We start from the raw sequence: 22,829 nt of genomic DNA on the forward strand, positions 1-22,829 counted from the left end.
CTTTTCTCGTTTTGTAGTCTCTTGACTGAAAACTGGCCCAACACAAACACACGCACTGAAATTGCACGGTTTGAGAGAAGGACGAAGAAGAATCTTAACGCAGACAGGGCCAGGACAATTAACTTGTTTTATTATTTTATTACAAATGTACAGCTTATGAGTTTCCATTACGATTGACCTTCTTTGAGTCATTGATTTTTTCTACTTTATACAGTTTTAACGTCTTCTGTTAAAAGATAAATCTCCCGTCACCCATCTCCCAAACTGTAGAGCTGTGAAGAAACATGGGGACAGAGACAGTGCAGGCCACGGTGCACTGTCAGTGGCTGAGTATCTGAAGCATGAGTATGAGTGAGTGTGTGTGTGTGTGTGTGTAACTCACTGGCTGCAAATGTAAGGTCTGTATTTGTGGAAGGTCCAAACCAAAGTCACAACTGTGAAGTGTTGAGGGTATGATGACGTTTCCTAAGTCTGTTGGACATGAAGTGAAACAACAAGCATTATAACATTCACATTAGAGGCACCCTATGTAGTGTCCATGTGTTTGGGGAAGCATGAGGCTGTGTGCAGTTTAGAGCCTCTTCCCCCCGTGTTGAGATGACTGTAGTGCTGAACCAAAGTGCGCTCCAGACCTCTTTCTATTTGCCCTATCCTACATCGAACCCCTGCACCTTGTGTACCTGAACTAAGAGCTTTCGAAGAGTGCAGTACGTGATGTAGATCCTACCCCATCCAGTTGGTGTATGAAAATAGTGCAACTAAGACCACACCTGAATCAAACTCGTGTTTTCACTCTTCACTCTCTGCAACTGCCGTAGGATCATTAGTGTGCGTACGATGGGATTACAGTTTGTACACGTACGGGGGATGAAACCACAGCAGAACCACACTCGCGGGACATAAAGTATCTACACACACAGCGAGGGTCAAGACTTAAGAGTGAATGAAGAGAATTTTGGCCTGAAGCTCACTTGAGTCAACAAATAGACATAAATACCTCACAAACGTAACCCTAACATATAGCTTAATACAAAATATAGCATGAAAATATATGTTCAAATATAATATGGCTCTAGTCTAAAAGTTGGGCAATCAAGACTGAAGGGACAAGCTTCTTTACTGGCCCCAATGAGCGTGCATGTGTGTGTGTTGTTTCAGCAGTCAGTACAACATCACTGTAACTCAGCCAGTTAAATCAGGAGATGATGATCATGATGTGCAAAGGCATTCAATATCAAACAATAATACATTTCAAGAGTATTCCGGGCATGACTTGTTTTGACTGGGAGCAGAGGGAAAAACAGTCCAACCTCATCATCACCTACAGACAGATGTGTGCAACTGCACGAGACACTGAGGGACACGAGGGGATGAGTGATAACAAAATGTGAATCAAGAGGTCAGGGAAGTGCTGAGGGTGATCTGCATCAGTCTCTCAAAGTGTTTGAAACTTGTTGGCTCTAATTGCTTCTTGTTAAAAGGCTTTTTGAATGTAAAGTAACAGTTTTAAAGGATGATTTCAGGAGGATTATAACGCAAAGGACCACCGACTGTTACAAGCTGCAAACACTGAGAAATGAGCCGCAGAACCATTAGATGAAGGTTAGAGGTGAATCTTCACGAGACGAGGCAGCTAAGCAAAGACCTAAGAGAGCTCGTCTGAAACCATTCAGTTACAGGTGGGGCCATATTAGCTCAGTACAGTTCAACACGTTTTAAACCTGTAATAGGCGAAGTGCGCTTTCTTTGAAAGGCAAACAAAGACAAACAAATTGTTCCCAATGTTGTCTCCCAATATCAATGACGAGACGGTGAGCTAAAAGTGACGACTTCTGTGGCCCAGATCAGCAGGCCATGACGCAGAACCAAGCAGAAAACAGAGGCTGTGGGCTCGATTGTGCATGCCACAGTGACAACAATACATGGCAAAGTAAATCAAGCACACTTGAGGTGAATTCATTAATTTAAAATAAACAAATTAGCTATACAGCGAGCATCGTGTAGTGTTTTTTTTTACGGACCAGGTTACTAGACCTGGTGCTTTCCACAGGTCGACATGATGCTCAACTGCAACATAACAGTATCTCCCATCGACATAACTCCACTCAAAGTTAATGTTAGCGTGCATGTAAATAGTGGATGCTGTGCAAAACAAGCACCTAGGAGCAACACCAGCCATGTCAGTCATGTACTATCCTGTTTGGCACTAAAAATGAATATGAGATTGATTCTGAGATGATTCCACTAGTTCTGTTAAATGAGGCATTAATCAAGCACATAAAGACAAATGAGGATACATGAAAAGAGCATTCTTTTTTTTTCCAGGTCCTGTCATAGTGCACCAAGGGGCATTCGGTCTGACAAGAGTGTCAAAAACATATCTCCCCAAACACTTCTCCCCTTTGGCAACTGTTCAACCCCTTGGTCACAGGACAATAAAATATGAAAACAAAAAAAACCTCAACTGTCACCCGGATATGGAGCGCTTGAGAAATGTTGAGGACCATTTCACAGGTTTTACTTCTTTTTTGTTGTTGTTGTTGTTGTTGTAGTATGTGAACGTGCGTGCAATGTTAACTGAAATCCCAGTCAGAGGTTGAGCACACACTCCCACCTGCTGTCTCCCTATTCCCATAAATGAGCATCATATTTGAGACAATAAAATAAACATAAACAGTTAAATCAATATGACAGTCAGTAAAAATATCAATACAAAACAAAATTGACACGATAAACAATAATAAATCACAATTATTCCAGTGTAAGTGTTTTGTTCTTTTTAAGTCAGTAATGTTTGTTCTCGTAGTCGCAGACCAAAACAGTCTGCGTTAAAAAAAAAAAAAAAAAAGGAAATAAAGAAAGAGGGGAAAGAAATCATAACATGCCAGATCACTGTGTACCACCAACACAGGGTGGAGGGGAGGAGAGGGGGGACACGACAGGTGAGAGAAGAGCTGGAGCCCTTTTCCAAAAGTTAACCCAAAGCATCAGAGAGCATCTGGGGTGTGGCGAGGGGAGACATTAGATCCCAGAGGATTTTTATCTGCACTGGGAGCTCATCCTGTACGGATGGACAGGAAGCAGAGAGGCCTTGTGTTTGGCTGGAGAGACAGAGAGAGATAAAGGCAGAGATAAAAGAAGGGCAAAGGGAGGAACATCGTGACTCCTCACATAGCGAAGGGACGGACAAGGGTTTGAGTGTGTCATGGCTGATCTACTTCCCTCTCTCGCGGCACATTTGGCCTCCCTCTGCGATCATGGTGAACAGGGAGAGGAAGGGATGGCAAGTAAAAGGTGAGGAATAAATAAAACGGTAATACCTCAGGATCCAGGTTCTCTGTACATTGCCACCTTTGTATTTCACATATGCTTATCACAGTTGAAAGGTTTATGATCCGATTCCAACTGCTTTTGTTGGTTGCTCCCGGCTCTAGCTCCCATGTTGGATCCTCCAGCTCGTTCCTTCCCTACTTTCACGTCCACTCTGGTATTTGAATTTCTCATATTTTAAGTCCGCTTGTTTCTTTTCATTTGATTAGTTTCCATGCATTTTCAAATCTTCTTTCATTGTTTTCCGTTCCTCGTCATGCCCGTCATTCTCACTCCATCTGTCGCTCCCCGCCCCTTGTTCTCCCATCTTTACTGTGATCATATTATCCTTCTTTATTCTTTCTCCCTCTTCCCCCTCCATCCATCCATCTATCCATGCATTAGTTGGGTCACTGCTTCTTCTCGCGAGTGGTGATAGTGACCAGTTGCTTGGCTGCCTTGGCGATGTCGTAGGCGCACTGGATGACCTGCTGAGTGAGGAGTTGGTAGTCCACTGCAGGAGCCCCGGGCTCTGACGGCGCCGCCTTACGACACTCCACCTGCAACCGCGAGGCACTGGACGCCAACAGGCGGAGGGAGCAGTGGACCGCATCCAATGCTGGACGCTACAGAGACATCACAGGAGGGAAAAACTCAACTCTCATGGATGATGTCTAGCGTGACCAGACGGAAAACAGACATGGAAAAGGGAGAAGACAAGAAGAGGGAACTTACTTTAGGAAAGAGCGACGCCATCTCAGTGACAGCAGAGTGGATCTTCTCAGAACATGGAACAAAGCTGTGCAAGAGAGAATTGTACTAATTAACTCAAAGATTGAAGGAAAAAGCTTTGAATAAATGCAGACATGCGGAATTGTGCATGTCTGAATATTGAATGATTTTATAATGATTTCAACAGCATACCCAGTTTTAAGTAAGTCTTATAATCTCCTAAAATCAAGGGAGTGATATCCTTGTATTATTATGTATGTGTTAACGGGTTTCACTCAGGGGGCAGAAATCAATCTTTCATTATAATCTTGATAACAATAAATATTAACTGAATTGACTGGGGAATGTTATTTGTCACGATGTCACCTTGCCTAAGTCCTAATTCAAAAGCAATGAAACGGTCTGGTAGTTCTTGTGCTAAATGTAAAAAACACAATGAGAAGAATTGACAGCAGACTGTCTCCAGTCACTCACCTGTCATGTTTGAACTCCTGAGCTGCCCTGAGCAGCTCCTGGATGTTCTTGGTCACCTGCTCAGTCTTCAGTATGACGTCCTCTGTGCAGGGTAGAGTGGGATCTGGCTCCCCCGTCTCCCCTACTCCCTCGTCAGACTCCCCGCGGCCCTCCTCCTCACTGCTGCGGCCCATGCTGAAAAAAGAAAGCACACTTCTATTGATCAGCACGTTGTTTCCCTCAGGACAAACGTGATACTGGAGAAAAACAACACTAACAATAAGATTAAAAAATATTAATCCTTGTGTGTGTACAGTCACTTGCCGTGAATCTGACCTTAGCGAGAGGTCATATGTTTGTGTGTTGTCATAGTCACTGTCTGTGCCACTGCCATGCTTCTCTGGTTTAGAGACCTGAGGAAATAAAAACATCAACATTATGTTCCATAGATATTTAAGGGTGATATATGTAAAATATGTACAACAGTGACCTTTAACATTCCAAGTGGTTGTTGTAATCCCAAACCAAAATCCCATATTTTCCAAAATACAGAAACAGAAATGCACCGATACAAGCATTACAATGTTAATGCACATACTCATTCACATACATAGCTGTACAATCACCGTTTTATTTATTAACTTAAACAGGTGACGCTTGAAAGTTCAAGTGAGTCTGTGGTGAGCAGCAGTGAGGAATTATCACAGGTTGAGAAGAGACGACAAGGCGACAATAGCGGACTATAAAAACATTATATATATTATATTCTTGAGATACCCACTGACCAAGTGAATGATAGAGAGGGTAACCTTGGCTGGCGTTCTCTGTTTTGCTGCTGTCCAGGAGAAAAGTATCCACCTCGGCATGTCTGTCATGGTCAACTTTGTCTATATTTTAACGCATTTCCGCTGCAAACCCTCATTTTTCTTATCCTCCGGTTGAGACACAAGAGGTGTTGCCAAGCTTTTTGGTAACGTTCCACTGAATAACAGCTAGCTGTTCTCACTCTGAATTCCATGTGTCAAAGTGCAATGAGCAGTGTAATTGGTTGGGGATGTGAAGGGCGGAGCAACAGACCAAAACACTCAATCCAAAAAAAAAAAAAAAAACAGTTTGTGGCTCACAAATGAAAATGTATTTTGTGAATAACCTGGTTACACCATTGTTGAGTGAGCCCAGAGTTTCAATTCAATCATTTTGCTCAATCTCTAATGAAAAATCATGGTTATTGTAGAGACTAATGATCAATGTCCCCGAGGGGTTGCTAGACATGCACCTCAGTCGACACACTTTACAAGTCATCACTGGCGTTAAGCGTCTAGGGAAATGAATCAGTTGACTTTTGAATTTCTTTCACGCTTACCACGATTCTCCAATAATCCACATTATTCATTTATCCATAGAGTCCAATACAATGTCCCTCACTACACAGTATCACTTGCCAGCACAGTGTGGCTTACAGCAAGTAAACAAAGCAGTCAAGAAACTGTGTGTGCAACACCTGTTACCTAAACATTGTTCCTACCTATATTGTGTGACCAAAACTTACATAAGAGTGACACCTAGTGGACAACACAATTGCTCCTTGTTATTTTATGTCAATGTTATAAATGCAATGTATTTCTTACACATAAATGTGCAGCCATAGTTGACTACATCATCTTTGTTTTTAGAACATCTGCAGACTGGACCTTCTCAAGGCAAAATGCATATATCAACAGCAGAATTGAGTACAGAAAACTCACCATATATCTGCCCATCTCTGTAGATGCAGACAAATGCTGTCCGCCATATGACGCCGGACCTCCTCCTGTACTACCCTTTCTCACCTGTGAAGAGAGAGGTAGACAAGGATGGAGAGAGAAAGACAGAAATGGGAAGGACGGAAATGACATGATGAAAGAGATAGAAAAATGAAATTAAAAATTTGGAGGGAAACATTGGATGAAAAAGGAAGGAAAAAAAGAGAAGACATGTTTTTAAAAACTGTCCAAAACACAAAATGAAGGAGCCAGTGAGAGCAGCGCCAGATCAACTCAGCAGCTCACCCATCATCCTATCAAGACTGAATGCTATAGGACACGCAGAAACTAACTAACTAAAGATGAACAGCAGCAACACATCACACAGAGCCTATCTGAAATACACTACACATACTAGAAACTAATGTTGATCTCCAGTATTAGAATGCATAACAAGCAGACGTGGTGCACAGTGTGAGAATCCTACATTCGAGGACGAAATGACAAACGATGCAATGACAGACAAAATGCTTACATCCAGAGGATGCACGGCTGAACTGCAGTGAGCAAGGGACAGACAGGTGAAGAGACAGACAGACAGACAGAAAGAAAACAGACAGGTAAATCTTTGTGTAAACAGACGGTGAACTGGACACTCACTTTTCGTTCATAGAGGGTTGACTGTCTGTATGAATACTACACTGTTATATGTTGGTATTGTGAGCCCTGCTTAGTGTAGATGGACACGGCTTTTGTACTTGGATGTGTGTCTGAGTCACTCTGCAATTCAACCACCTAAACACCATTTTGCAGTTTCTATGCTACTGTGTGTGTGTGTGTGTGTGTGTGTGTGTGTGTGTGTGTGTGTGTGTGTGTGTGTGTGTGTGTGTGTGTGTGTGTGTGTGTGTGTGTGTGTGCGCATGTATACAATTGGTATGACCACCAAAGGGATTATGTGCTTGGATCAGACATGACGCAATCAAAAGTGTTGTGGTCTGCCTCACCACAATGTGTAATATCATTTATAAGTAAGTGCTTGCCAGGCTGCTGCAAAGGCTCAGAATTTCCAGTTTTCTGCAGGAATTTATCATAAAATGTGACCTGATCTTCATCTAAGTCACAAGTACTAACAAACACAATGTGTTCAAGCTATTAATGCACAAACAATTAGGAACGTTCATGAGAAACACTCATTAAACCGTCACAGTGGTTGTGGAAAAAGTAAGTGAACCCTTGGACTTAGTAAACAGTTGAATCTCCATTGGCAGCAATAACCTCAACCAAGCGCTTCAAGTAGCTGTGTTAGACCTAGAGTCATTTCAACCAGTGATCCTTTCAGAACTGCTTCAGTTTAGCCAGTCTTAGGATGTCTGATGTCAACAGCTTGTTTGAGGTCAGTCCATGGCATCTCTATTAGGTTAAGGTTGAGGCTCTGAATGGACCACTGATTTTCTTTTGTTAAAAACACTATGAGTTTGATTAACCTGCATGTTTTGGGTCTAGTTGCATCACCTACCTAACCTTTTCTTGTATGTTTGCCTGAATAAAGTTGTGATTGTTCCATCAATGATGGACTGACAGGACACCAGGTACGTTAAAACCTGACTATTCATGACTATTCATCTTTAGTTTGCGTCATTAGTCCAAGGGGATGACTTATTTCTTCCCCACCACCACTGTTTAATGGGTGAGTTTGATAAAAACACAAAAGTTTCCATTAGTTTGTGTGTTATAAGCTAAAGCACATTGTGTTTGTTAATATTAGTGACTTAGATGAAGAGCAGATTACATTTTATTACAAATTCACGCAGACAAGCAGGAAATTCCAAAGGGTTCACATACTTTTTCTAACAGCAATATAAACTGCCCTTTCAAAAGATATAAACAAAATGAGAGTGTGTGTAGCATTTGTGTAACTGTTCGTGTATGTGACCCTTGCATCTCCAGATTAAGCAGCTGTACAGTAGCAGGAGTGTTAACTGGGAGGTCAAGTCTTGTAAAATGTAAAGGTAACAGGGTGCAGCGCAGGCTAAAGATTACATTACATTACAGAGGTTTCTGGCAACCAAACGGTCAAGACTGTTTCGTTTTTTTACATCTTTCTCCTTCAGGGCACATTTGTGCACTTCCCTTTTTGCGATTGATGTCTCATTATTCATCGACAAACCAGTGCTGGGATTTCACATTTAAAAAGGAGTTCATGCACAACTGGACCTTTCAAGGAGAAGGATCGGGAAGTGAGATGCAGGGAGAGAGAGAAAGCTGAAGGCAAAATCCATCAGTGTGGTATAAGAGAACCAATCAAGGCCACCAATAGGAGGGCGAGAAGTCCGAGGGGCCAGGGGAAGTTCTAACTTACGCTGGGTGTGTTGAGGGGCTGCAGGCGGGCTGCCAGGGAGTCCAGGGCTGGGGGACCATGGGCCGTGGGGCCAGGGGCTGCTCCTGGCTCGTACATAGAGAATGCATGGCGCTCTCGCCGGTTGGCATGGGAGTGGGGAGTGAGTGAGGAGGACACAGTGAGCCCTGGGGTGTCTGCTCCTGGCCCAAACCCACCAAGACTCCCTCCACCTATTCCTCCTCGGATCACCCCCCCTTGCCAATGGCCTCCTCCACCTCCACCAGGCCCCCCTACCCCATGGCCGGCTGCCCCCCCAGCCTGCTGGCCCCCCCGCAGGGCACTGTTCTCTGTCTGCATCCGTGTGATCTACAGGAGAGGAGGGAAGGAGCAGGAAAGGATGAGAGGGATGAGAGGATGGAAGGAGGGAGGGACATGGGAAGGGAAGGTCAAAGGGAAGGGAAGGGAGGGGTGGAGTCAAATGAATGGTCAAAAACAAGCACCCACAATCGCATGTACAGTTAAAGGCTCACACAGGGTTTCATTTATGTAGTCACATCAGTAGTGGGGTAGGAGGGGATATGTGGTGGCAGTGTATCAGTAAGTTACGGTTATGGTGAAGCGAGGATTAGGTCATGGAAAAAGGTGTAGGGAAGGCAACATACACAACCTGTACATAAACTTCTTTGCTTTAGAGGGGTCAGGCAGAGAAATGTGGATTCACCTGCACTAAAAAGACATATTCACTACCATCTCACCTGACACCGTTTTTTGTTATTTGCAGCGTGAACACAAGTGTTTGCTCGTACATGTGCATGTTTGCCTTCACACTTCTTCACTAAACTCTCAGACAAGACAATTTATTAATGAGCCATGGGTCACATGAGCTAACACTAGCAGACACATAAAATTAATGATGATGACTCACAAGAATCCAAATGGAGCAACAATGACTTCGCTATAAAAACTAAACTAAAAATAATGACTAAAATGAGAAGATGAGGCATTTGTCAGACTCTCACTCCACATGAGAAGGACTTCTGCTTTGGTTTTCGAGATATCACTGAAAATCTGTCACCAAATTCATCTTCCACGGACATCACTGACACCCTGTCAGGAGAAATATATCAGCTTAAGAAGATAATAAAATATTAACTTGTCTCTCCATCACCATGCCCTCGTTGTGTCTGGATCACTTGTTCATTCTCACTCCGCCAACCTGTCTTTGTCACTTTATCTTGTGTCTTCAATGCGTCCCCGTCACCTAGGCATCTTCTCTCATCTGATACAGATATCTCACACTTTTCTGAGAACAACCTTTCTTGATTAATCCCATCTCTCTTTCTTGAAGAAAGAGGCTTTTTGTCAAGTAAATTAAGTGTCTCTCCTGCTCTGTATCTCTCAATGTTGGTTAATTCACCATCTGAAATTTTTTCCCCCAACTTATCCCTGCCCATCCTTTCACTTCCCCTTCATAGACTTTACCTCATTTTGGAGCCGCCGCAGCTCCTCACTCAGGTTGTTATTGACTTTCATGAGCTGTTGAACCTTGGCTTCTGAGGAGGCTAGTGCCTTCTTCACCTCCAGGTACTCCTGCAGGGTGATGGGACCGTCTGACAAGTCTGATGAGTCCATACTCTGGATTGATGGGACACAGAGTAAGTGAGAGATGGACAAAGTGAGGAAAACTGACATATGATTTGTGTAGTTTCTGCAAGAAAAACAAATCTAATATCTTCGGAATAACTTTCACTCATACTTTATATATATATATATATATATATATATATATATATATATATATATATATATATATATATATAATGGTTGCCATTTTCAGGGGTAACATGGGGATAATATACAGTCAGTATAGTAATACTTTTTTAGCTGGGTAAAAACAGAGCTTACTACTGTGAGAGAAAAAGAGGGCTGCACAACAGTACTGCAGCTGATCACACATAAACACAGTAGAGCCTTAGTTCTACTCTCAAAGCACCAACCGCCCCCACTTCCTGTGACCCAGAGCATGCTAAAACTCAGTCCTATATGATTCCCTAAAGCACGACCAACATTCGCTTTACATATTTCTATTTTATGCTCATACCCCTACTAAATGAATGTAGACTGCCATCTGACACCCAGCCACCGTTCAACCTTAGCAAAACAAAATCATAAATGGACATATTTCAAGTGTGGAGATGGGGAGTGGAGCCTCTGACTTGTGGTTTGATGGTAATTTGCCCACTGAGCTAAATAAAGTGCACAGGAAGAGGACATAGTTAATGGTTTAGTTGCCGTTTACTACTTCCACTCTGCACACGCTCTCTTCTCTTTCTCCATCTCCTTTTCCTCCCCCGTACACACACACACACACGCACAAAGACTCTCTGTACGAACAATGCCTCTCTGACAGCGACACAGAATAGTTGATGATGTCACTCAGGAAATATGTGGCAGCCCTGTCTGTGGCCACTCCCCGCAAAGCATGCTGGGACAAGCAGTTTAAAAGAGGAAAAGTGTTTATATGTTAGCTTTGTTAAATGTTACTCTCAGACACTATGGTGTGTCATCACAGCAGGTTTACCCTTTAAATGATACTCTGCATATTATTAAAGCAGGACTAGTACTCAAGTACTATACCTTTGCACGGTTGCTACGTTGCGTGTTGTTGTTGTTCTGGGCGGTCAGCTCGCTGTCGGTGTCTTCATCAGATGCTACACTGTCATAGTCATGCTGGTCATCATCACTGCCCAGGTCAAGTTGGTCTGTCAAAGCAAGTATTTTCCCATTCATTGGGTATTTCAAAACAGAGTGTGTAGACTTGCTCTTTCTTTTCATCTCTTTAGTGAGATGGCTCCCAATGATAAGACAACAACAATTAAAACCCCTTTCCATTCTTCACTATGTTGCTGGACTGCACCCATTAATCTTGTTGCTGCTTGCAGTTATAATCTGTTGTATATAAAATGTTTTGATATGCTTTAAGAGCCACACTGCAGAACAAAAACAAACTAAGATTGTAGGCAATAGGCATCCATATATGCAACTACTGTGAGCTTCATGTCCTTATTTTTTGCTATTACTGAAAGACCATATTAAGTCCTTTCAACCCTGAATCTCCGGTGCAAATATAAACTTTCCTCCCAGTCTCTTACCAGTTGGGCTGCTGAGACCTTTTCCCTGCTGTCTCCTTTTGGCGTCACTCAGGATATCAATGATGAGTGTGGCAAACTCACGAGCGTTGAATCGGGCCAGCTTTTGACGACCCTGCAAGAACAACGATTCAGGACTTAGGTCTTGTATTTATACGCAATGTGCACACACTGGAATCACCATCTGACACTTGGTAGATTTCTGTACATTTCAACTGGAGATGTGCAGTTTGCAAAAACAATTGGGCCCACAGTCAGTGCTGCACTGCCTGTGTTACTACTGTGGTCAACTACAATGAGCTATGGAAAAACACAGTCATAAAGAGCACTCGCAACAGACACACACACAGACAAAACTGTGCAAAGAGAATAAAATGCTGGCATATCCATGTATGAAAATAGAAGGGTTCATTTCCACCGACTACACACAGACTACACTGGAATTACGACACAAACAATGTGCTTTTCAAAATGCAACAATTTAGAAGACAATGAAGATAAAGAGTTAAACTTAAAATGTGTTCCTCAGTGTAAATACACAAGAGATCCTACCCACTGTGAATTACCCACTCAGAGCAGAGCAAACGTGGCATGTTGGTGTTTTTTCAGTGTGTTAAAAATCTGTGTTTACACAAATAAGATGAGTGAGAACTGTATGACAAGACATATGGGATTTCTCACATGGAGAGTGAGTAGCACAGATGGATTATACATTTCCAACTTTCTCACAGCTGAGAAACACCCTTTGTCAATTTCACACTCATGTTTAGCTTTCCCCCCCAAACACATACAGTGAGTAAGTGTCAAAAGAAATCACGAGACACTACTTTTCCCTCCATCAATTTTCTCAGTGTCCTCAGGTTACGCATATCTGCAATTTCCTGCGTATGCATGTACATATTCATGTGCATGTGTGGGTGGGTGTGTGTTTACCTGGTTGCGTGTGGCAGAATATTCAGGATTGACTGGTAGGAAGGGCACTGCACTGCGTTCTGTTACCAGAGTGCTGTGGTTCTGGGTCGTGAGCCACACTGGAGACATAAACAAGAACAGAAATAAGTCTGTGCGCGTGTGTGAGAGAGAGACAGAAAGAGAGAGGGAGAGAGGGAGAGAGAAAGTGTGCATGTAGCTTTAAGCTGCAAGGTCGCCTTGGCTGGAACATGGGTACTGAAACACCAATTCATCCACCCACACTTACATGGAGACACAAAACAAAATATGTTTTTGTTTTTTTTAAATTACAGATTTAAAAACTGGATTCTAGCCTCTATGGTGCACTGAGCTCCACAGAGTGTGTGTATCTCTGCCACTTACCTGCAGTGCTTCTGTCAGAAAGCACAAATTGACTGCTGCTGAAGGAAAGGAAAAGAAGGAAAAAGAAAACGACAGAGCAAGAAAGAGCAGTGGTGGAGGAGGAGGAGGAGAAAGACTCAAGAATTTCTGAGGCACTTCCTCACTTGGACTCTCCTCCCTCACTCACTCACTTCATTTGGCCTCCTTTTTCTCTTCCCTCTGTCCTTCAAATTCACTTGCTCCCGATAAAGAGCTGTATTTATCTCGCCGTTTCATGTTTTTAGGTAGTTTCAACGTATTGCAAAATCACAACACAGGCAGATATTTCTTCTTATAGAGGATAAAACAGGGAAATAAGCAGGGAGGAGATGATGTTTACCTGCATCATTTTCTCTGCGATCCACCTCATCATAGACATCCATTGCTAGCTCCTCGAACAGCCGATTATTGAGCTGTCACATGCAAGCAAATGGACCCCAAATATGTCAACATGTATGTATTTTTTGCATAGCATAACAGCAAAAGAACTAAAAACAAAAATGTGCAATCATCTGTAATGCAATTTTTAAGGTTTTACTATCCAGGATGTCTGATTTTTAGTCATTCAATTTTACCAAAACAATTTGGTGTTGTAGGTTTCTCACTTACATCATTCAAATGTTGCTAATTGACCATTAGATGTCTGTTTTCGGATTGTCATCTTTCTATGGGGTTATACAAACAACTCTGGAGCAGTGAACATTTAGCCATAACAATATCTTAACAAAGCATTTGCAGCATATTTTTACAATACTTCCAGAGAAACAGAGGCTCATTGGTTTGTTTGTATCTATGACTTCACACCTGTCAATTCAACTGTACACATGTACAATAAATCAAGACTTCAGTTTAACAACTCACCGCTTGGAGCTTCTTTTTGGCAGCCTTGGCCAGTTCTGAGAGGTCCAGACTAAAAAAAAACCAAAGATGATTAGTCCAACAGGCATTATAATTACACAGTGGAATTAGGAGGCAGAGTGGGAGGCGGGAGGGGAGATGTGTAAACGGAAAGAGAAGATGAGTTAAGGATTGGGAAGGGTGTTGTGGGGGTTACATTTGCTATAGGACAGGATTGTAGTGTATGTCTTAAAATGTCAGCATATATCAACGTCTGCATAAAGCAAAAAAGTATTAATTTGAATACGCTACACTGCTGTAAACCAATCAATCCTGTTCAATTATACAGATATAAGAGTTACAAATTAAATGCTTTACAGAACTTATTTTACTTATAAACTCTTGTTTGCTCACTTGCTCATATGTAGTACACTAATGATTTTTATATTTTTTTAAACATATGGAGATGGCGACAAGGAGCGACACATTGCTTACTGTGGAACTAACTGTACAATTCACTGACTGTTTACATTAGAAACCTCAAGAGGGAAAATCTACAAAAAGGATGGGGAAGCAGAGTGAGAGGATTTCAATGAAGGGCAGAATTCTGTGAAACAAACGGGACAATGAGAGTAAAGATACCTCTGTGTCGGGCACTTAGGACGAGCTCTGGCTCCACCAAGCACAGCAGAATTGGAGACAACAGAAAACGAGTGAGAAAAGTGAAGAAACAGAGAGAAAAAGGGGCAGAGAAGCCACATCAAAACAGCTTTAATTGTTATTATCAAGAAGAACCATTCACCAGAACAGAATAGATGCAAGTGGAGTTAGACGGCAGCTCAGAGGCAAGACTCAGTAAGTTACAAATACATTTTGAGGTGCGCCTGGTTTCGGGTTGTGCAGCTAGAGGACAATCTCAGAGACTGATTGATGTTTGTTGTGTGTCGCTTTTAGCGTAGTCTTAGCCTGTTCACTTTGTGTGGTCCTAATCTAAATAGCACTTTTGGCCCTTATGTGAGAGAGGGAGAGAAGAGAGAAAGAGATGCAACCCATAAAAACCTATGAATCACATTAATATAAATCAACTTAATGACGAACAATTTGTTGCTGTGTTTGCTACAAGAAGGACTGCATACAAGTTATTCTCCACCCCCACATAGAGTAGCCTTGAAACTGAGCCAAAGAACTCTGAACTTGATTTATCATGGCCCAACAGTGCACTTATACACCTGCAAAATCAAACCCGCAGTTCAAGGTTAATAAACCAAGCACACCACACCTGTCCAAATCATCACTGTTAACTGTAATAGCTTAGAATGGCAGTTACTACAAACAGCCAGCTATAATATTATACAGATGCTCATTTTGTGGGTGGGGTTACACATCCTATGGGGCCACCCTCTGGTCAAAAGAGTAAACTGCAACATTATCAATGAATCCTTGCCAGCCAGACACAAGTATAACAAGTCAAAAAGCTTCATGCAATCAAACTACAGTATGCATGCTTCTACACGGCTTTCATAATCAACATTACATTACATAATAATGTTATGGTCCATACCTGTCTGCCATTTGTGGAATGATATAATGGCCATTCTTGTGATCTGAGAGGAGAGGAGAGGAGAGGAGAGGTTAACTGTTTTGCGTGAGGTCAGGTGAGTGTCATGTGACCTGGTCCAGTGAGTTACCTGGACGCCGTCCACACAGATAGAAGGCTAGCCTGTCCGTCAGCTCATACTGACACTCCACAAGCCGCTCTGCTAACTCTATATGACCCGCTTGCCTAAAGCACACAACACAGATTATTCGTTCTCATATTTTTTACCTGATTGAACTGAAGCCATTTTCATACAGTGGATATGATGTGGCATTTAATTTGAGTGTCTCGTACCTTGCGTAGTCCATAGGGGTACGTCCATTAATGTCAGGTGCTCCAGGATCTGCACCATACACCACTAGCAGCTCCGCTTGCAAGATCTGACCTGCCTTTGCTGCTACATGGAGTGGGGTAGTGCCTTTTTCCTAGAGGATCGGGTACACACAAGGAGTCAGGGCACAAAAACAATAACGCAACAGCATGGCTAGTTGCAAAATGGATTGAGTCAGAGAGCAGATTGTTCCTGACCGGGTGAAAGAAGTTGGCTTGAGCACCGAGGGACAGGAGCCGAAGACATGTCTCTAAACTCCCCGTCCGCACACTGGAGTGAAGTTGCTAATAGAGGGGAGAGAGAGAGCAAGAGAGAGATGTGGGTGGAAAGATTCAATATTACAGAGAGACAGAAACAAGCACAATCCCCTCATTTGCTCTGTGGAGCTCTACAGCATTAGAGATCATTACATCCTGCTGTGTCATTCAGATCACTTCCTGCCAGAGGGTGTTATCACTGAGCGTGCACGTGTTTAAGGAAGTGCATGACTATGCACACACATGCATGCACGCGTATGCCTGTTTATGTAAAGGTCTCCCTCTGACATCTATAAAAGAAACATCCTTTGTGCTGACACATGCTGTTCTACAGTATGGCTATGTCTTAATAGGCTAATTAACACAAACTCATAATGTATTGCCCCTCAGCTGTGGAACAGAGAGCCCTCACCTTGCTGAGGTCCTTGGTGGTGACACCATCATCATCGCGGCATGGCAGCTTGTGCACAAAGGCCAGCATCTGGTATTTGGCTCTGATGAACTCTGACTTAGTGGGACTGCACAGGAGGGGGTAAGAAGATAGTTAGCAGAAAATCACATCTCAAAAGGAAGCAGGTTCATCTAAAAGGTAAATGATAGTTATTCCACAATTTTCTTGCAATAGCCTTTTTATCACATGCCCATCAGCATTTAAGGTGTATTAACATGTACACAAAAACTGTTAGCACTGATCCCTGAGAGAATTGGCACCTGACACGGGATAAGGTTTGTGCTTTCATGCTAATAGTTTATCCATTCAGAAACATAAGACTACACCATTTAATTTTCTATTCAGTTACATAAATATGATTAGGGCCTACCCTCTTCAATGTTACAAGTAAAACACTGAGTAAAAACAATATGAAAATGCAAGTGTGCATAAATTATGATCGGTTTTCCAACTATTAATTTATGCTTTGATGTAACATTTGATATAACATTTTACTCACTTTTTCATTCTTTGTGCTATGTAATAAAACAGAACGAACACACTCTCTCATCAAATAAATGTCATGAACTAAATGCCAGCAACGCTGCTCTTTAACAGATGTGAGCAAGGTTCTTTCACATACACAGAAATATCAGAATTCCTCCTTCCAGTGCAGACAGGCGATCACCAGATTCCATAATAAACCCGGTTATTATTACTGTCTTATACAATATTTAAACCTGCACTGTATTTAATTATACAAAACACCATATGACATCATATAAGGATAATAAAAAAAAAAAGTAGTCAAGTGATCCATGACAAGATTAGGTTTGATTGGGTGACATTATGGCATTAAGGAAAACCTGGGTGCAATGACACTCCACTAATGAATACACCAATTATGCTCAGAAAGGTTATGTGACATTCCTGTGAAGCAGAGACGAATATTTCCTCCAGCAGACGTGACAGAGGAGAGAGGTATGTGGAAGTATTACTTTGTGTAACTTCAGCCTGTAGTGACTTGTGAGTGTACTTACTGGACTTTGTCCTGGGGGTTGGGTTTTCTACGACCACTTTGCACCTGAGCAGGGTCCAGGAGACTGTGTTCCCATATGGAGTTAGCCCCATTACTGGCCAAGGTCTGAACCATCTGAAAAACACACAAGATTACTTATCGATAATACACCATGTAAAATGAGTCACCATACAGCTCAATTGCAAGATTACGGACTAATTTGATGCAATATATATAAACATTTATAGAAAAAGACATAGTGACTCTACATGTCTCAAACTTTACCTGCAGTAGTGCAGGCGGCCATCCACTGTGTCTCAGGTGCTTGACTATGGAGATATGGCGGCCTAAGCTTCGGTGAACTGAGCAGCATTCATCACAGATCAGGACCCCGCGGTTAATGCTTGTCCAGCCTGGGTCTGACAGGAACAGAAAGATGGTTACACATGCTTTATTAGCAGGCAGCACATGATGGTGAAGCTTGTTGAGCATTGTAAATACTATTTAGGGTTGTACCACAATATTGACTTCTGTATACGCAGCATGTGAAAAAAAAAAAAAAAAGTGAATCATATGCACCCTGCAGTGAAAAAGAAAAAGAAAAAAAAAATTCTGAATTATACAAACCCAGGCATCTCAGTGTTGCAAAATGCAAAAATATCTTTAAGTATGGGTCACGTTCATGCCCTCATGAGCCTGATGAGATGAGCAGCTCACAGCTAACACAATCTACCACCAAAACAAATAGATGCACACTTGCACGAATACACACACATCTACAATCTGCAGTAGTCATTCTCAGGCTGGGATAAAACCATCTGGGCTTAGAGTATTACTGGTGCTAAAATAGTCAGATGAACTGACGTGCTGCGCATTATTTTTTGTCAGCAGAAAAAAAAAAAAAGGTACCAGCAAATGCAACAGAGCTACAGTCTAGTTTAGAATAGTAGCCCAGAGTCTTTAAAGGCCAGACCAAAGCAATTTAATTCCTTAATCTGTGTAATAAATATAAAAACTCCCACAGGCTATGCTATCTGCTGGGCTCGCTGGATCAATATGAGGCTACACCATTAAGCTATTAGACCTGGAGAGAATATTGACAGTGCTGTATTGGCCAAATATGCAGCATGACATAATTAAGCCAAAAGTTGGCCTAATTCATCAACATATCATTGGCATTTGTTTTTAACTGTCTGCATAAGAACATGTACTACAATGAGAGTTACAATGGTAAATGATACAATCACTACAATATAACACACTGACTAAACGGTGTCTAATAATCAAAAATAACAACAGGCTAAACTTGACAACACAAGACTATGATCAGATTCAATGCCACAGTCAAACTGGTCTAAATGCTTGCACAAGAGCCTAAAGTTCTTACACAATTGCATCTGTGTTCGATAAAGACTTCACCATCAGGACAACATGATTCATTGTTGCTATAAAGCCTGCATATTGCTATGGAATGACATTAAAGCTTCAAGAGGCCTGGCTAGGATAGGAAGTATTGGTTGTCTTTTGTAGCCATGCCACGAAGCTACCCCCTAGTATGACGGCTGGGTCATAGGGAGGTGGCCTGTCACCAGTGGCTAGGTCAGCATTTTGCAAAAAAGCACTGTGTGTGAGCACGTTGTCCTGCTTGCAAAGAGCTCATGGAAGTACAAGACGTATACAACAGTAATTGCTGCTGCACTGACAAACTAGTTAATGAAAGACAGTGGTTCAAACTGGGTTATATGAGTGCTAGTCAGATTATGAATAGCAACTGAAGGAGCAGAAGACACTGAACAGAAATAAATGTACGGGATGAAGCTCAGGGCATAAAATCCGTAGGTAAGGCCAGAATCATTCTGAACACTATTTTTGAACATTAGGGTCCTAAAGCCAACGAGAGCAGCTGTTGAAATGTGCGTACACATGACTGAATGACAAGAACATGCACATAAATACTGGAGCACTTTTAAACAAGTGCTTGAAAATAAAACTGAGGTCATATGAGGTTATGTCTATCGAGAAAGAGATGGCAAAACTGTATTGGCCACATTCCCCTACCTTATTTTCCAACAAAAACAGAGGGAGTAGTGAGGTAAACCTCACCTATAAATGTATCAGTACACTGCAGCAGTCGTATATACTGCATATCTGTCTATTTTTTAGGGCTGGGTAATAATTCAACAACATCTATTGCAATATCATTTTGTTCAGTATCAATATAACACAGGTACAATATACAATATATTGATATGGTGAAGTTTATCGTGACACGTATTGATAGACAGTCTTTTTTTATTGTCACAACATTTTTTGGCCATAACATCCAGTCTTACATACCCATCATACTACCCATCCTAACAACGAAGTGCGAAAACTACTGTTGTCTGACAGGTGAACTGTGATCATTGTTTTGATTTTTAAACGTTTGGTATATCAACACATACAGAAATGCCCCAATACCTAGAGGGACATATCACTATGTCATACATGGTTTTACCCCGACGTACATATATTGCATATATGGAAATTCCATCTGTGTGCATATGGTATATAACCTTTTATTATAGGGGGTTAGATATTCCACTTTGGGATGTCTTACAAATTAAGTTGTTTCTGTATTTTCTATAATTCTCTAGGTGTAAGAAGAAGAAAAAACACATTTTGAAGCTTTAGAAAAATACCGCGTTAAAAATTTAGAGAAGTTAGCTTCTTTAGATGCTCTTGGAACATAAGTCAATCATTTAAAACTGATGTCAGGCACCGTTAACAAATGACTCGTAGCTGAATTCGCTTAGCAACAACTTGCCGTTTAGCAAAAGTTAGCTAAACTAGCTAACGCTGTAGCTACGCTAGCAGTGTTATCCCGCTACATCTAACTGAAGAAGCCGCAGTCTAGTGTCAACAATGACATAAAACAGTTACAGTACAAAAATGAAGCAGCGTATCAGTTCAACACGTTAATTAGATACATTTAGAATTAGTCAGCTGCCACGGTGAGTCAAAATTTGCCACCTCGTTAGCCAATCTGAGCTAACGTGATAAGAAGTCTATCCCGGTCGCGAAAATCAAAACAAACGTCTCTGAAAGTGGCGACATAAATCTGACACTCACGCCTTTCATTGCCGCAAATAAACTGCTCTCCCTCGCGTGCAATCGTAGTCAAATTAATACACATTTATAGCAGCTCAACTTGGCTACTTCATATTTAGCAGCTATTAGCTGAGGATGGTTCCCGATGTGATAACGCCTATTTTCACTGTTTATTTTGGGCCTATGCGACGCTAGGGAGCCCTGGCCGTTTTCCTGCTCTGCGGACCCGCTGACAGTGACAGCAGCCTCGGCCCTGCTGTCCCACCACGTCGCCCTTTCGGCGTATTGTTCCAGTACAGTGGTCCATTCTGATTAATTTCCATCGCCCCTACCTGGCGCACTGCAGTCGGCGCAGACTTCTGTCCTCTGTAGCTTTCTTGACATCGTGGAAAGTGGGTGAAATCGAGCGGTGGATGTCGGCGATGATGTAGCTGCTCGCCCTTTCCCCTGAGCTACCGACCGACGTCTGCCGTCAACCGATGCGGCCCCTGAATCCCCGGAAGCCGGGTGGTGTGATCGGCTTTCCCGGCCAGCTGACAGTTGAATTTCCCGTTTGCTCCTGCGGTATCTTCGCCCACGGTTACAGCTGAACTCCAAGAATGGTGCCAAGTTTTGTGCACATAGTTTATCTGACGATTGGTGTGAACGGTCACATTGTAATATTTGTTAAACCAATCTGTTCAGCACATGCCTGCACCTCACCAAGAGACGGCAGCTTTCTACCTGTCATTTTACACACGCACGCGCGCGCGCACGCACACACACACGTCTCTCTGTAGTTGTGAGGACATGCATTGACATAAGACCTAGCCCCTTATGCCAATCCCCTACCATCTCAACTACATCCTCAACCCTAACTGTATTCTGAACCTAATCCAAATTTTCCTCCCAAAAAGCCCATTATAAAATACAAGGACCTGATGGATTTGAACCAAACTCTGCCCTCACAGACTCAGAAGATATAGCACATCTGTTCTTAGGACACTACATTGACTTCCATTTATTTGGACATAAACCCTAACAGAAAAAGAAGAAGGATAAACAAAGCATTATCCCCAACCTTAATCATAACAACTTAATGTCTAACCCTAACCTTAACCCAACTACAATTAAAATCTTAGCCCTGAACAAAATCAGTTTCTCAGCTATGACGTTCTCTCTCATGTGGATCAGGTTTTGTTCTCTCTTAGAACCACTGGTTCTGACAAGGTCAGTGTTTGTGCCAGAAACTGTTCTGGAGTTAGTAAATACACAACATCACTGTGGCCTACCTAAGTAAATGTTTGATACTTTTTATTATGTAGGTTGATTGAAACATTACTGTATTAAAAACCACTGGTTTCATAGAAATGACAACTCAAATCAAATGTTGGGGGTATTAGTACACACTTTCTTTCAAAGTGGGCCAGCCAGGGAGATAAAGAAATTAGGCAGGAGTACTGGGAGTGTGCAGCAAAGAGAGAGGTGGCAAAGGCAAAGGAAATGCTTATAATGAGTTGAATGAGAGACTGGACACTAAGGAAGGAGAAAAGGACTATTGATTGGCTAGACAGGGAGTCAGAGCTGGAAAGGATGTGCAGCAGGTTAGAGTGATTAAGAACAGAGATGGTTATGTACTAACAAGTGAACAAGGTGTGTTGAGAAGATGGAAGGAGTACTTTGAGGTTCTGATGAAGGAGGGAAATAAGAGAGCGAGGAGGACAGATGGAGGGGAGATAGTGCCTCAGGAAGTGCAGCGGATTAGAAAGAGGAGGTGAGAGCATGAAGTGTGAAGAGTGGAAAGGCAGTTGGTCCAGATGACATATGGATATGTCTAAGAGAGAGAGAGGGAGCAGTTGACTTTTTGACCAGATTGTTTAACACCATGGTTCTCAAACTGTGGTATGTGTACCACCAGGGGTACACAAGCTTGGTTAAAGAAAGAAGTGATGATCAGTGAGCAGCAGTATGATTCATTTTGAGAAATAGAGGTGAGGTTTTTGCTTTGAGAGCAGTAATGGCATATAGAGGATAGTAATGTAGTATAGAACATAAGGAGTCGCACTGTGTCTTTGTGGATCTAGAGAAAGCGTATGAACTGGTGTCAAAACAGGTAGCTTTGGTATTGTATTAGGAAGTCGGGAGTGGCGGAGAAATATGTGAGGGTAGTGCGAGACATGTATGACGTGAGGTGTGCAGCTGGAGTGATGGATGGCTTCAAGGTGGAGGTGGGAT

At 42.2% G+C, this 22,829-nt stretch overlaps 1 protein-coding gene across 3 annotated transcripts; it reads right to left on the reverse strand.

Moving 5' to 3' along the window:
* Nucleotides 1-113: 113 nt before the first annotated feature.
* git1 (G protein-coupled receptor kinase interacting ArfGAP 1) lies at nt 114-21,353 on the reverse strand. Of its 3 annotated transcripts, none has more exons than XM_058633403.1 (21): nt 20,948-21,353; nt 17,811-17,944; nt 17,548-17,660; nt 16,490-16,595; nt 16,018-16,104; nt 15,784-15,914; nt 15,581-15,675; nt 15,454-15,496; nt 14,535-14,561; nt 13,917-13,965; nt 13,396-13,468; nt 12,657-12,754; nt 11,727-11,838; nt 11,212-11,336; nt 10,057-10,209; nt 8,596-8,940; nt 6,240-6,323; nt 4,831-4,907; nt 4,516-4,689; nt 4,045-4,108; nt 114-3,935 (listed from the first exon to the last, which is right to left on the reverse strand). In XM_058633403.1, the coding sequence occupies exons 1-21, from the start codon at nt 20,997-20,999 to the stop codon at nt 3,720-3,722; spliced, it is 2,358 nt and encodes a 785-aa protein (XP_058489386.1). In that variant the 5' UTR covers nt 21,000-21,353; the 3' UTR covers nt 114-3,719. The 3 variants fall into 3 exon arrangements, with proteins under 3 accessions (XP_058489386.1, XP_058489385.1, XP_058489387.1); XM_058633402.1 differs by having other exon boundaries at nt 4,819-4,907; nt 20,948-21,352; XM_058633404.1 differs by lacking the exon at nt 14,535-14,561 and having other exon boundaries at nt 4,819-4,907; nt 20,948-21,352.
* Nucleotides 21,354-22,829: the final 1,476 nt, after the last annotated feature.

This window comes from Solea solea, chromosome 7, assembly GCF_958295425.1.
Source record: "Solea solea chromosome 7, fSolSol10.1, whole genome shotgun sequence".
Classification (NCBI taxonomy): domain Eukaryota; kingdom Metazoa; phylum Chordata; class Actinopteri; order Pleuronectiformes; family Soleidae; genus Solea; species Solea solea.